This window comes from Mobula hypostoma, chromosome 7, assembly GCF_963921235.1.
Source record: "Mobula hypostoma chromosome 7, sMobHyp1.1, whole genome shotgun sequence".
NCBI classification, from domain to species: Eukaryota; Metazoa; Chordata; class Chondrichthyes; order Myliobatiformes; family Myliobatidae; genus Mobula; species Mobula hypostoma.
In genome coordinates, this window is record NC_086103.1 from 11,806,019 (window position 1) to 11,821,324 (window position 15,306).

Genomic DNA, 15,306 nt, shown 5'->3' on the forward strand with positions numbered 1-15,306 from the left:
TGAGTATGTTTTATTTTCTATCATTCTATCTATTTATTCATTTTATTTTGAGATACAGTGCAGGAACAGACCCTTCCAGTCCCACGAGCTGCACTGCCCAGCAACCCACCTACTTAACTGTAGCCTAATCACAGGAGTACAAGCTCCTTACAGAGGACACCAGAATTGAACTCCAAACTTCAATACCCCAAGCTGTAATGATGTTGGGCTAACCACTACGCTACAGTGGTGCATGTTACACTAGAAGCTGCCTATCTGAACTTGGCAGCTGGCAGTACACCCATTATGGTGTGGCAAGGCACACCTCAAATGCTATGTCAGCAGGATCTCGGAGTGTGATGAGGAGGTATACACAGGAGTGTGACAGATCTGCTGGTTGAGTGGGGTCGCAACGCAACCTCGCACTCAACATCAGTAACACCAAGGAATTGATTGTGGACTTCAGAAAAGGGAGGCTGAGACAACACAGACCAGTCCTCATCAAGGCGTCAGTAGTGGAAATGCTCTCTTCTCATTGCTACCATTGGGGAGGTGGTGGTACAAGATCCTGAAGACACACACAGCTTTTTAGGCACAGCTTCTTCCCCTATGCCATCAGTATCTGAATGGACAGTGAACCCATGTACAATAGCTCAGTATTTTCCTCTCTTTGCAACGCTTATTTATTTTTTAAATATATTTCTTATTTCTACTACTAGCACTTTTTAAATGTACTGTACTGCACTGCTGCCACAAAACAAATTTTACAACATGTCATTGACACTAAACCTGATTCTGATTGACTTCAAAGCAACACACACAAAATGCTGCAGGAATTCAGCGGATTAGGTAGCATCTATGGAAATGAATTGCCAGTCGACATTTTGGGTCGAGACTCTTCATCAGGACTGGAAAGGAAGGGGAAGAAGCCATAAGAAGAAGGTGGGGAGAGGGAGCACAAGCTGGCTGAGACCAGGCGAGGGGTAAGTTGGGTGGGTGGGAGAGCGGGCTAATGTGAGAAGCTGAGAGGTGACAGATGCAAAAGACTGAAGGAGGAATATGACAGGAGAGGAGAGTGGACCATAGGAAAAAGGAGAGGAGGAGGGGCTCCAAGGGGAAGTGATGGGCAGGTGCGAAGGGAAGGGGTGAGAGGGGAACCAGAATGGGGAATGGTACTGAGAGAAGGGTAAGGAGTTAAGAGAAATTAATATTCATGTCCCCTCACCTGGTCTCACCAATCACATGCCAGCTGCTTCCCCTCCCCCCACCTTCTTATTCGAGCTTCTGTCCTTTTCCTTTCTAGTTCTGATGAAGGGTCTCAGCCTGAAACATCGATGCTGCCTGATCTGCTGAGTTCCTCCAGCATTTGGTGTGCACTGTTCTGGATTTCCAGTATCTGTAGGATCTCCTGTATTCTAATCAACTTCAAGCTCTCCTAGGCCAGACACAACCCAGATTTGATGTGGAGCAATTCTGGCTTTTAATGTGATCCCACAATCTTCAACACTAATTTCAGGAGACTGTGTCTATATTCAACACCAGTGGCCTTGTTAACTCCTGACACGTTACTTAGACCACAAGACACAGGAGCAGAATCACGCCATTCTGTCATCAGGTCTGCTTCATTATTCTGGCTAAAGAAATTCCTCGTCTCTGAAAGAGACATCCTTCTATTCGAAAGGAAACATCCTCTCCATATGCACTGTATCTAGGACTTTCAATATTTGATAGATTTCAATGAGATCCCAACTCATTCTTCTAAACTCCAGCGTGTACAAGCCCAGAGCTCTTCATACATTAACCATTTAATTCCCAGGATCATTCTCATGAATCTCCTCAATGTCCGCACATCTTTAATCAGCTTATGTGGCTGCAGCAACCGGGGGTGGACTTGCCAAGATCACGTAAGACAGAGGCTCACAGTCAGCATACAGAGGCGGTATTCACTGACTTATTCGGTGAATGGGCTGGGCCGGGCCTGGCCTGTGACAAAACTCCGTCTGTATATTTAATGAAAGGAAGCTTGTCTACTCTCCAAAATATCAGTGAACCATTTTACCAAATAATTCTTCCTCTCTAATTTACCAGTAGATAATTATTGGTTATATTACACAAAAAGGGATAATTCCAGTCACATGCAAATATCATACAGTTAAACAAACATTAATAGTATTCAAAATCAAGAGATTCTGCAGATTCTGGAAATCCAAAGCAACATACACACACAGACACAAAATATTGGAGGAACTCAGCAGGTCAGGTAGCATCAATTGAAGGGATTAAGCAGTTGATGTTTCAGGCTGAGACCCTTCATCAAGACTGGAGAGGAAAGGGGAATGAATCAGAATAAGAAGGTGTGGAGAGGGAAGGAGGACAAGCTAGCAGGTGATAATTGAGACCAGGTGAAGGGGAAGGTGGGTGGGTGAAGTCACTAGAAGCCTCCCTCATAAAGGGCTCAGATAGGAATGACAGACTAGCAAGCACAGAATGGCAACCCTCTGTGCTGCATTATTTTGTTTCTCTACGAAGAAAACTGTTTGCCCAAGTAAAGGGCATCAAAGTAGCGTAGCGTTACAGTGGCACTATCTCAGCTTGGGGCGTCAGAGTTCAGAGTTCAATTCCAGCATCTGTCTTCCCCGTGAAAGCGTAGATTTCCTTTGGGTGCTCCAGTTTCCCCCCACAGTCCAAAGACAGACTGGTTAATAGGTTAATTGGTCATTGTAAATTGTCCTGTGATTAGGCTGGGGTGAAGTAGGTTGGTTGCAAGTCAGTGAGGCTCTTTGGTCTGGAAGGGCCTGTTCCGCATCATAAATTTATTTAAAATAAATGAGAGAATTTTATAGCGTACACAGGCTCGGAAGGCTCTGCAGCCCATCTAACAATTAACCCTGAGACCAAACAGGATCCCTACAGAAAACGTGCTGTAGAAATACTCACCAGCATCCATCTCTGCTGGCTGTAAAACATTGAAATAGAAATGGGTTAGGATTAGTCTTGTCGGTATAATTAACAACAGAGCAAAAACACAAACAACAACTGCATTTTTCAAAAGCAATACAGAGCAAGATGACAGAATAGACTTTTATTAACTTTTCCTGTTATTCCCAAACATTTTAGTGTGCTGGGTGTTGTGTGACACATTCCTAAATTACTGCACTGAAGAAAGGGGCCAAACTCCATTTTACCACACAGCACAATTATATTCCAGAACTTGTCAGCTTTATATCAGCAGACCATACAATCTGCCCTTACCATTTTTTATTTTAGTTCTGCATTTGTTCTTGGAAATAATTTTTTAAAAAACAGAATTTTAATTTGCTCCAACTTCTTAACTGTGGCACAGAAGAAACCTAACGAGAGCAGCACATAATTGCTGTGGATACATGACCAGGCACCCAGCAGTGATCCTGGGCCCAACATATTGATGCTATTACGTGGAGAGGCTGTTTCCTACAGTGGAGGAGTCTAAAACCAGAGGGCACAGCCTCAGAATAGAAGGACATCCCTTTAGGACAGAGATAAGGAGGAATTTCTTTAGCCAGAGCATGTGAATCTGTAAAATTCATTGCCATGGACACCCTGTGGAGGCCAAGTCATTGGGTATATTTAAAGTGGAGGTAGGTTTGATGGACTAAATGGCCTAATTCTGCTCCTACATCTTATGATCTTAATCCTAGAAGGCAGCACAAGGGAATTAAGATAAATGCCAATTGCCTGCAAGCCTCAGTTCCACAGATAAATACCTGGGCCAACGACAGTATCGCTTGTAAATGAGTCAAGGTCTACATATGGATGATATGTACACTATGGACTTGTCCCTTATGGCCTCTTATTTGGCAATCTTTTAACCATTCTCCCCCACCCCCTCATAGTCTTGAAAAAGTTACACTTATTGGCCACTTTATTACGAACACATGCAAATATCTAATCAGCCAATCATGTGGGAGCAACTCAATGCGTAAAATCATGGTCAAGGTTCAGTTGTTTTTCAGAGCAAACCAGTGATTAGAACTTACTTCGTCATCCACTCTGGGCTTTTCAAAGTAATTGTGCCTGGATTTTTTCTCTTCGTCTCTCTCTCTTTCCCTCTCCCGTTCCCGCTCCCTTTCTCGCTCTCTCTCCCGCTCCCGCTCCCTTTCTCTCTCCTTCTCCCGGTACTTTTCACGCTCCTTCTCGCGAACGACCTTCGCGGTTGTTGGCACATAGTCCCCGATGTCATCGAAGATGCTAAAAAAAAAAAGAATTAAACCCAGTAGTCCATGATATGTGAGATCATTCAAGCATTCTGCAAAATATATGATTCCTCCCTAACTGCAGTCCTCAGAATCAGAATCAGGTTTATGGTCCAGGTACAGGTCAATGAAGCCAGGCAGATTAATAATTCAGCATGGACTAGATGGACCGAAGGGCCTGCTTCTGTGCTGTAGTTTTCTATGACTAACAACACCTTCCTCCTTCCTGTTTCTTCCATGGTCATTGTCCTCTCCCATCATATCCCTTCTTCTTTAGCCCTTTATTTCTACTACCAATCACTTTCCAGCTTTTCATTCATTGCCCCCTCCCCACCAACCCTCTCACCTGCTCTCACCTATCACCTGCCAGCATGCACTCCTCTTCCCACCTTCTCAGTCTGGTTTCTTCCCTCTTCCCTTCCAGTCCTGATGAAGGGTCTAGGACTGTAACGTCAATCGTTTATTCCTCTCCTCAAATGCTGCCTGAGTTTCTCCAAGGTATTGTGTATTACACCTTTTGTTTCTCCAATATGTAATTTGTAATTTATAGAAATATTATGATTCCTTAAGATGGTTACAGCCAGGGGTGGTAATGGGGATAAGCTCACACTACCTAGTAAATGTGTGCCTCTTAAATAGCCTCCGACAACCAAGTCCAACTCTTGGCTTTCATGTGTGGCTTAGCTAAGTTCGGCAGGACTGTTTCTAACAGCAGGAGAAGGGACAAAGACAGGTTACTGTCGTCTTAAAACCAGTCGCTTCGGGCAGATGAGGTTCGCCAGTCATGGTTGGCAGCTCAGTTTATGTCTTTGCGCTGTACTGCTGCCACAAAACAACAAATTTCAAGTCATATCGTAAGCAGTTCACAAAAATGATTCTAGGTTTGAAAGGCTTATCATATGAGTAACATTTGATGGCTCTGGGCCTCTGCTCACTGGAATTCAGAAGAATGAGAGTGATTGCATTGAAACCTATCGAATGTTGAAAGGCCTAGATAGCGTGGATGAGGAGAGGGTATTTGTTAGAAACTATTGACACCCTTACATTTTCACAGCTCCGTATCAAAGTTCAAAGTAAAATTTATTATCAGAGTGTATACATATCAGCAGCCTACAACCCTGAGACTCTTTTTCTTGCTGGCATACTCAGCAGATCTATAGAACTGTAACCAGGATCAATGAAAGATCAAAAGCATAGAAGACAACAAACTGTGTAAATTCAAACATAAATAAATAGCAATAAATAACAAGAGAATGAAAAAAACAAGTCCTTAAAGTGAGATCATTGGTTGTGGGAAAATCTCAATAGATGAGTGCAGTTACCCCCTTTCATTCAAAAGCCTGATGGTTGAGGAATTATAGAGCGAATGTGGAGAAGTTGTTTCCTATGGTGAGGGAGTCTAAGACCAGAGGGCACAGCCTCAGAATAGAGAGACATCCATTTAGAATGGAGATGAGGAGGAATCTTTTCCAGCCAGCAAGTGATGAATCTGAGGAATTCGGTGCCACAGGCAGCTGTGGAAGCCACGTCACTGGGTATTTTTAAGGCAGAGGTTGATAGGTTCTTGATTAGTCAAGGCTTGAAAGGATATGGGAAGAAGGTAGGAGATTGGGGCTGAGAGGGGAATGGATCAGCCATGATGAAATGGTGGGGTAGACACAATGGACCCAATTGCCTAATTCTGCTCCTATATCTTATGGTCTTACTTAAGTCAGTGATAATAAACCTGATACCGAGTCAATGGTCTAAAGATTAAAGATTAGCTTTATTGGTAACATGAACATTGAAACAGGCAATGAAATGCAGGAATGTGGGAGGAAACTGATGTACTTAAAGGAAGCCCACACATTCATGGGGAAAACGTACAAACTCCTTACAGACAATGGTGGGAATTGAAGTAGATTTTTCCCACTGATTAGAAAGCTTTCATCATCTTGAAATCCTCTGTTGTGCCACAGCAACCTTCCCCATTCCAGTTGCTGGCACCGTAAAACGTTGCGTTAACCACTCTGCTACTGTGCTACACATTACGCACACGCGTGTGTGTGTGTGTGCATTTTAACTTGAAACCACCTGCCTTTCTGAACTGAATCTAAGCCCCTCTCTCAAGCCTCTTCAGCTTTTCCAAGATAAGCGCCCCAGGAAATTAAATGAAATATAGTACCTTATATCAGCTTCTGGTGGCCTCTTTTCATCACCTCCCAATTTACCTGAGAGAGAAATCGGGTGCAGAAACATTAAAATTGTTATTATAACCATTATGGAACATATTCACATTGTGCAGAACAATTCCACCATCCTCCCCCCCCCCCAACTTTCCCCCTTGGTGCATCAATAGAATTTAGTACAGTTATGACTACCAATGACAGACAGTACAGGAACAGGCCCTCCAGCACAAATGCTATGCCAAACCAATTAAATTTGTCATCAAATGGCGAACTAAACTAATCTCTTCTGCCTATGCAATGCCCATATCCTCCATTTTCCTCACATTGTCTTATCTAAATGTCTCTTAAATGTCCTTTATGTTTCTGCCTCTACCACCATCACATTCCAGCCATCCATCAGTGTAAAAAAACCTGCCCCTCACATCTCCTTTGAAATTACCCTCTCTTGCCTTAAATGCACACCCTCTGGTATTTAAACATTTCAACCCTGGGAAAAAAATCAAATCAATCTACGGTTCTCATAATCTCATAAGCCTCTATCAGATCTCCCCTCAGCTTCCGCCTTCAAGGGAAAAAAACTCAACTTTGTTTAACCTCTTAGAAACATAGAAAACCTACAGCACAATACAGGCCCTTCGGCCCACGAAGCTGTGCCAAACATGTCCTTACCTGAGAAATTACCTAGGGTTACCCATAGCCCTCTATTTTTCTGAGCTCCATATACCTGTCCAGAAGTCTTTTAAAAGAACCTATCATATCCAACTCCACCACTGTTGCTGGCAGCCCATTCCACGCACTCATCACTCTCTGCGTAAAAAACTAACCTGGATATCTCCTCTGTACCGACTTCCAAGCACCTTAAAACTGTGCAGCAGCCTTAAGTGTCCTATGGACTCGGACACCAAGATCTCTGATCCTCCACACTACCAAGAGCCTTACCATTAATACTATATTCAGTCATCATATTTGACCTACCAAAGTGAACCATCTCACACTTATCTGGGTTGAACTCCATCTGCCACTTCTCAATCCATTTTTGCATCCTATCAATGTCCCGCTGTAACCTCTGACAGCCCTCAACACTATCCACAACACCCCCAATCTTTGTGTCATCAGCAAATTTACTAAGCCATCCCTCCACTTCTTCATCCAGGTCATTTATAAAAATCACGAAGAGTAGGGGTCCCAGAACAGATCCCTGAGGCACACCACTGGTCACTGACCTCCATGCAGAATATGACCAGTCTACAACCACTCTTTGCCTTATGTGGGCAAGCCAGTTCTGTATCCACAAAGCAATGTCCCCTTGGATCCCATGCCTCCTTCCTTTCTCAATAAGCTACCCCTTGTCAATGCCTTGCTGAAATCCATATACACTACATCTACTGTTCTACCATCATGTTTAGTCACATCCTCAAAAAATTCAATCAGGCTCATAAGGCATGACCTGTCTTATGAGTTCTTGTTATAGCACGTGTCCTCTAATCCAGGTGGCATCCTGCTAATCCTCTCATATTGTGTTATGTGATGGAAAATTAGAGAAAGGGGCGGGAGGAGATCATCAGAAGTTAGAGAAATTGATGCTCATGCCGTTAGATTGGAGGCTATCCAGAAGGAATATGAGGTTTTGCTCCTCCAACCTGAGAGTGCCCTCACTGCGATTGTTCCTGCTGAACTGCTCTTTCGATGTCCTTGCCACACCCATTGTCCGGAACTGCTCCAGGAACAGCCTTGACATCCCATGCACCATCAATCTACAGGCCATGACATTCAGGGACTTGGGCCATATTTGTCTTTGACTGGATGTTTTACTGCTATCGTAATTATATCTGCTATATATGTCTTGTGCCCGTGTGTGACTGCTGGTACAGTGTCTTGTACCTTGGTCTTAGAGGATTGCTGTTTCATTTGGCTACAGTCACATGTATGGTTCAATGACAATTAAACTTGAACTTGAAAATATTGGGTGGAGTTACAAACTTTCTTTTCAACCTTACCTTTATCTTTCTTCTTCATTTTTTTGTTACGAGTTCCCTGGCGCAAGTAGGACAAGATCTGAGTCAATTTATTGATAACAATGTCATTGGTGGTCAGCGTTGTTTGTGCCTGAAGCGGAAAGATAAGATTGTTCAATGCAGAATAACAACATCCTCACTATACAAAATGATATAACGGTGATGTTTATGCCCAGGAGCTTCAAGTTCCTCGGCATAAAGATCACCAAGGATCTCACGTGGTCTGTACATACCAGCTGTGTGGTGAAAAAGGCACAACCGCGCCTCTTTCACCTCAGATGGATGAAGAAGTTTGGTATGGCACAACAAATTCTAAGAACTTTCTACAGGGGTACAATTGAGAGCATCCTGACTGGCTGCATCACTGCCTGGTATGGGAACTGTACCTCCCTCAATCACAGGACTCTGCAGAGAGTGGTGTGGGCAGCTCAGTGCATCTGTAGATGTGAACTTCCCACTATTCAGGACATTTACAAAGACAGGTGTGTGAAAAGGGCCTGAAGGATCATTGGAGACCCGAGTCACCCCAACCACAAACTGTTTCAGCTGCTACCATCCGAGAAACGGTACCGCACCATAAAAGGAAGGACCTACAGGCTCCGGGACAGCTTCTTCCACCAGACTGCTTAATTCATGCTGATGCTACTGTATTTCTATGTTATATTGACTATCCTGTTGTACATAATATTTATTATAAATTACTATAATTGCACATTTGAATGGAGACGAGTTTTACTGCTCATGTATTTGAAAGATGTAAGTAATAAAGTCAATTCAATGAAACCTTGTGTGGTGCACAATCTCGTAGGAGTCATGCATTTTCTTCATTCTTTTGCTTAAGTTAGTCAGTACTTCTTGGTAGAGGATGTGCTTCTTGTAGCAGTTGATAAAATTCCATCTTCCTCAGAACGTACTCATGCAATTCTACACTACCTTCATAGAGATCATCCTCACGTCAGCCATCACTGTCTGGTTTGGTGCAGCACCCTCCCACAATAAACAAAAACTACAGTGAACTGTCAGGTCAGCAGAAAAAGTTACTGTCTGCAATGTACCGTCACTGCAGGACTTGTATAGGTCCAGGACAAAGAAGTGAACGCAAATGTCATCTCAAAAGTTTCTTCCTGCTGGCAGAAGCTATGGGGTTAAGAGGGGAGGCAGAATACGAAATGGAAAAAGAGGGAAGTGGAGAGAGGAGAATTGCCAGAAGTCAGAGAAATTGAAGTTCATGCTGTGAGGTTGGAGGCTCCTCAGATGGAATATGAGGTGTTGCTTCTCCAAGCTGAGAGTGGCCTTATCATGACAGCGGAGGAGGCTATGGATAGGAATGGGAAGTAGAATTAAAATGGAGAAACCTGCCTTTTGTGGCGGACAGAGTGAAAGTGCTTGCTCTGTTCTCCTTAAAACTAGCAAAAAATGTAAAACAGCAAACAAGATAAATCAAAACCAATACAGAAACATAACACATTGATACTGCACCTCCATGGTAGGACAGTCGGCTTTGCTTCTGATCAGCGTTGTGGGTACATCCGTGTCTGCATATTCATCATCTAAATCCACAACATACGCCATGCGTCCCGGTAAAAACAGCTCATTTCGCTCCTGGGGCTTCATTTTAAACAGAATACGGTATATGTTGCGTCCTGCAAAGCAAGTGTGATGGTATTGAGTTCACTGTCCGCAAAAGCCCTAAACTGAAAAGGAAACTTTACGCCCTATCTGATATAGATATCTATGGGCACTCTCAATATAGGGAGGTTATACTGTATCAAGATACTCTTCAAAGATTATCTTACTTTCCTGCCTAGTCTCTGTGATGATGTCTTGCTACTCACTATTTGAGTGGTGGGATCTCACCCCTACCAAAGAGAGGATACTTCCAGCTAATAAAGTAGTTTAAATACAGTTTATCTTATTTTTCATGGTACCCGTTAGAAAAATAGGTCTGAATAAACATTCAAACAGAGGAATAAGAATTAAAATCAAAATCAGGTGCGACATCACTGGCATATGTCATGAAATATGCTGTTTAGTACCAGCAGTACATTGCAATACATAATAAGAAACTATAAATTACAGTAAGAAATAGAGTTGCAAGAAAAAGTTTGTGAAACCTTTGCCTAGTTTTCTCCATTAACTACTCATAAAATGTGGTCTGATCTTCATCTAAGTCACAATAATAGACAAACACAATCAGCCTAAATTAATAACACAAAGACAATTATACTTTTCTTGGCTTTACTGAACACATTGTTTAATCATTTACAGTCCAGATTGGAAAAGGTTTGTGAACCCTTGTACTTAAAAACTGGCAAAACCTCCTTTAGCAGCAATAACCTCCACCAAACATCTTTTGTAGCTGCTGATCAGACACGCACAACAGCGAGGAGGAATTTTAGACCATTCCTCCATACAAAACTATCTCAGTTCATCAATATTTCTGGGATACCTTCTTGTTATTTATTGCTCTTTATTTATGTTTGAATTTACACAGTTTGTTGTTGTAATGCACTGTAAGGTTTCACTGCTACTGTAATGGTTTCTCTGTAGCAGCAATGTTTGGGCTACTAGTAGAGATAACGGGGGCTTTGAAATGTGCGCCATCCAATGAGAGGGATATCGCTCTTTCTTGTGGGTCTGAAAGAAGGGATTTCGTGGTCTTTTGTCCGGGAGAGTTGAAGAGAGAAGACGCAAGTGGAGGGAGTTGGTAGACAGCTGGATGGAGTGGACTTGGAGTGAGGGTCCGCGACGCTCAGAGAAGGTCGATGGGGAACAAATGGACAGAAACTTGAGCTCCAACGAGCGCATTAGACTGTTTCATTAAAATGGGCCCTTTTTCTTTTTATTTTGTTTCTTACTAAACTATTGTCAAATTAATTATAAAGCTCAATCGTTTAACTGCATATTGTGGACTGTTTGTTATTTTGTGGTTACCGTACGGTCCATATTGATTTTTAACAGGGGAACACATCACGCAGAATCCACCCAAACAAGATTTCTCAAGTTTGGCCAGGCTGGAGGCTGCCTTCCCCTAGGTTAAGCCGCTAGCCGAACCGGAGGGTTACATTGTCCTCTATGCTCTTTGTCTTTCATCGATCCTGTTCAGTTACTGTTCTATAGATCTGCTAGTATGCCAGCAGGAAAAAGAATCTCAGGGTTGTACAGTGGTGATATGTATGTACTCTGACAATAAATTTTACTTTGAACTTTGATAAGGACCTATGAAAATGTAAGGCTGTCAATAATTTCTAATGAAGCAAAATGATCAGGTAACAGCATGTGTTAATGTACTTGGAATATGCAACAATTATGAGTTTTTAAATTAGTAATATTGTTTATCCATGTCTGATTTGTTGCTCAACAGACAGGCTTGTTGAGAATTGTGTACAAAATTCCTCAGGCAGTTTTCCAAAAAAGCCCATTAGCAGCAGTCATGGGTCAGCAGCTTTAAATTCCTCAGTGTTCTCATTTCAGAGGACCTGTCCTGGACCTATCACGCAAGTGCAATTACAAAGAAAGCATGGCAACACCCCTACCTTCTTAGAAGTGTGCAAATGTTCAGCATGACATCTAAAACTTTGACAAACTTCTATAGATGTGTGATGCAGAGTATACTGACTGGCTGCATCACAGCTAGGAATGGAAACATTAATGCCCTTGAACAGAAAGTCCTACAGAATGTCATGGATACGAGCCAGTCCACCACGGGTAAAGCCCTCTCCACCACGAAGCACATCTACACGGAGCACTGTTGCAGGAAAGCAGCATCCAATATCACTGACCCCCACCACCCAGGACATGCTGTCTTCTTTGCTGCTGCAGGAGGTACAGGAGCCTCAGGACTCACACCACCAAATTCAGGAGCAGTTATTACCCCTCAAACATCAGGCTCTTGAACCAGAAGGGATAACTTCACTTGCCCCATCACTGAACTGTTCCCATAAACTATGGACTCAATTTCAAGGGCTCCTCACCTCATGTTCTTGATATTTATTGCTTACTTACATATATTATTATTACTACTTTTTTTTCTTTTTATATTTTCACAGCTTGTTGTCTTTTGCACATTGGTTGTCTGCTCTGTTGGTGTGGTTTTGCATTGACTCTATCATTGTTATTGGATTTATTGATTATGCCCACAACAAAATTAATCTCAGCATTGTATAAGGTGACATATATGTACTTTGATAATAAATTTACTTTGAACCCTGAATTCTGGCACTCCGAGCTGTAATAGCTTCATGCCAATCACTGCACTGCCGTGACGCTTGATAAATTATTACTTATAATTGTTCTTATTATATTTCTTACATAAAATATACTTTATTTTACATATTGCATGGTACTGCTGCACAAAACAACGAATGCCAAAACATACGATACTGAGGAAGTGACTTCTATTTTCAATCAGCAATAATTCTGTGATTAAGTTCAAAACTGTAGTTGCTTACCCAAGCGGGTCTTGAATTCAATTTTATTTTCTGGATCTTCGTCTTTCCTGAAGAAAAAATTTAAAATAATTAACATTCAGAGTGAAGCACACCACGCCAACAATCACCTGCAAATTAAAGTTGACTCCTACTCAAATCAAGCACCTAATGAAAGTCGACATTAAGGCTCTCACAACACACATCAAAGTTGCTGGTGAACGCAGCAGGCCAGGCAGCATCTCTCGGAAGAGGTACAGTTTAAAAAAATTAAAGCTCTCAGTTGGATTTCTTACTACAATGGATTTCGGTTAATTGGGCAGGCATTTATTTGGGGAAACTCTTAAAAGAATATAAGCTAAACCAAGAAAACAGCCGGGATTCCTTGACTTATTTGGGACACTATAGCACTTAATTCGGGCAGGAGACTGTTGCTGAACAGTTTCTAACTAGGATTGTGCATGTCTTGAGGCCGATAGACATTACACCATGCTTAGAGCATTTTTAAATAGCATCAGTTGCATGTTTGAGTTCAAAAAGCAGTAACTTTTGTCACTGATAGTTGGTGAGAATAAGCAGCAAGACAACTCTACTGTTTTGCTCATTGTGGTTTCAAGCATCCAAGTTTGGAAATGGCAAAAATGGCCGGGAGTGTAAATGAAACAACTTTACTACATCGTCATGTACCCCGTGACGGGGGTTAAGAAACCAGCAGAAATAGAAACCACTTTGGAGTCTTGTATTGCTATAAACTACTAATATTTATTAGTAACTACGCAATACAGTAATATAAATGTAGATAAATCAAACCGGTTAGCAATGATTATATATAAAAGTAAGTGTGGAATATATATGTATGAAAACCAAGCTTCTTTTAAGTCTTGGGGTAAAAAGATACAGTCTTACGATGTTGAGTAAAGTTCAGTTCAGTTCAGTTCGTGGTATTTAGTTGAGTAGTGATAGAGAGAGAGAGTGAGTGAGTTGAGTCTTCAGGTGAGTTGTTGCCGTCGATCTTCTCGTCGTCCTCCGAAATCCTTTACAAGTCACTGACTGTGACTTTAACCAAGGGGACTGGTCTTCTGTGGTGGAGCTATCACCCAGGCGAGGGTGGACACACAGACAACTCCCCACCAGTCAACCCCTTCTTTACCGATGGAATAGCAATTTGGATCGATCCGCCTGATCGATCCTCCAAAACCCACTTTCTCTGCGGGCACAACAATGCTCATTCAGTGTCCAGATCATGTGCCCTGAGGTCTGTATCATCTGACCTCCCATTTATTTCACCAGGCTGAGCATCATCTGTCATTTAAAGAGTCCCTCCCTCCTTTGTCTGTAAAGGAGTGCACAAGCAGGCAACACGTCCTTGAAAGTAACATCAATAATCTGCCTTTGGTCACCATAGCAACTTCGAGCTGCTCGGTGCTGTCTCCAACTCCAAACTAGTAGAAATCCAAAGTTACTTCCAATGCCTTAAAGTGACAGTCCACTGTTAATCTTCGTCTCTCTCTCCTTTCCAAACAACCCATCAATGATAAATGTCTCTCTCCAAACAGTTAATAAGGGCACTCCTGGATCCCCGTACACTCCCCTTCCTCAGGGAAAAAAAAATTGTTGAAGACGATTTTTTTAAAATGTCCATCACAGGGTTTTAAACAATACAGGGAAAAAACATCAGATGACAAAGCAAAAATGGTTACAGTTTTCAACTTAACATCTGGATAATTAATCAGCTATAACATTGTCAGTACCTTTTACATGTTTGATTTTTAAGTCACCTTCCTGCAATATTGTACTCCAATTTAACAACCTTCTATTCTTATCCTTCATCTTAGAAACATCAATGGATTATAACCCATGTAAACCACAAGTGGTCTCTGAGCAACAAAAAGGTTTTGAGGTCTCTGATCATAGGCCTCAAAATGCTGTAAAGCCAGAATAAGTGTTAGCAATTCCTTCTCAACAGTGGAATAACTTTTCTGGTGTATATTAAAGTTCTTTGAGAAATAAGCTACTGGATATTCAATGTCATCCACTCCCTTCTGTAACAGTACTGCCCCAGTAGCTTCGTCACTAACACCTGTTGTTACAGAAAATGGCTTTGAAAAGTCAGGTGCTTTGAGCACAGGATGGTTTCCAGACGTTCAAATGCCTCCTGGCAAAGGTCACTCCATTCAAACCTTTCACTTTTCCCTAGGAGTTTTGTTAGGGGGAGAGCAAGGTCAGCAAAGTTCTTACATAACTTATGATAATACCCAACCATTCTTGCCCGTTGGAACTGGAACTGGAACTTCAGCAATAGCGTGAACCTTGGCCTGTACAGGAGCCAGTTGGCCCTGGCCCACCACACACCCCAGATATGCCACTGTGGCATGGCCAAATTCACTTTTAGCGAGGTTCACCGTAAGACTGGCCTTGGAAAGTCTGTCAAACTGTTTTTCTGCAACTGCAATATGCTCTTCCCACGTGTCATTCCAGACCACTA

At 42.2% G+C, this 15,306-nt stretch overlaps 1 protein-coding gene across 1 annotated transcript in view; it reads right to left on the reverse strand.

Annotated features, from left to right (window-relative positions):
* The window catches only part of ik (IK cytokine), a 64,430-nt gene that overhangs the window by 20,180 nt on the left and 28,944 nt on the right, over positions 1-15,306 (reverse strand). The window contains exons 8-13 of the mRNA XM_063053019.1: positions 12,846-12,892; positions 9,874-10,037; positions 8,377-8,485; positions 6,376-6,421; positions 3,996-4,206; positions 2,917-2,935 (exon numbers count right to left, since the gene is read on the reverse strand). Coding sequence (XP_062909089.1) covers positions 2,917-2,935; positions 3,996-4,206; positions 6,376-6,421; positions 8,377-8,485; positions 9,874-10,037; positions 12,846-12,892 — 596 coding nt within the window. The remainder of the gene's footprint in view (positions 1-2,916; positions 2,936-3,995; positions 4,207-6,375; positions 6,422-8,376; positions 8,486-9,873; positions 10,038-12,845; positions 12,893-15,306) is intronic.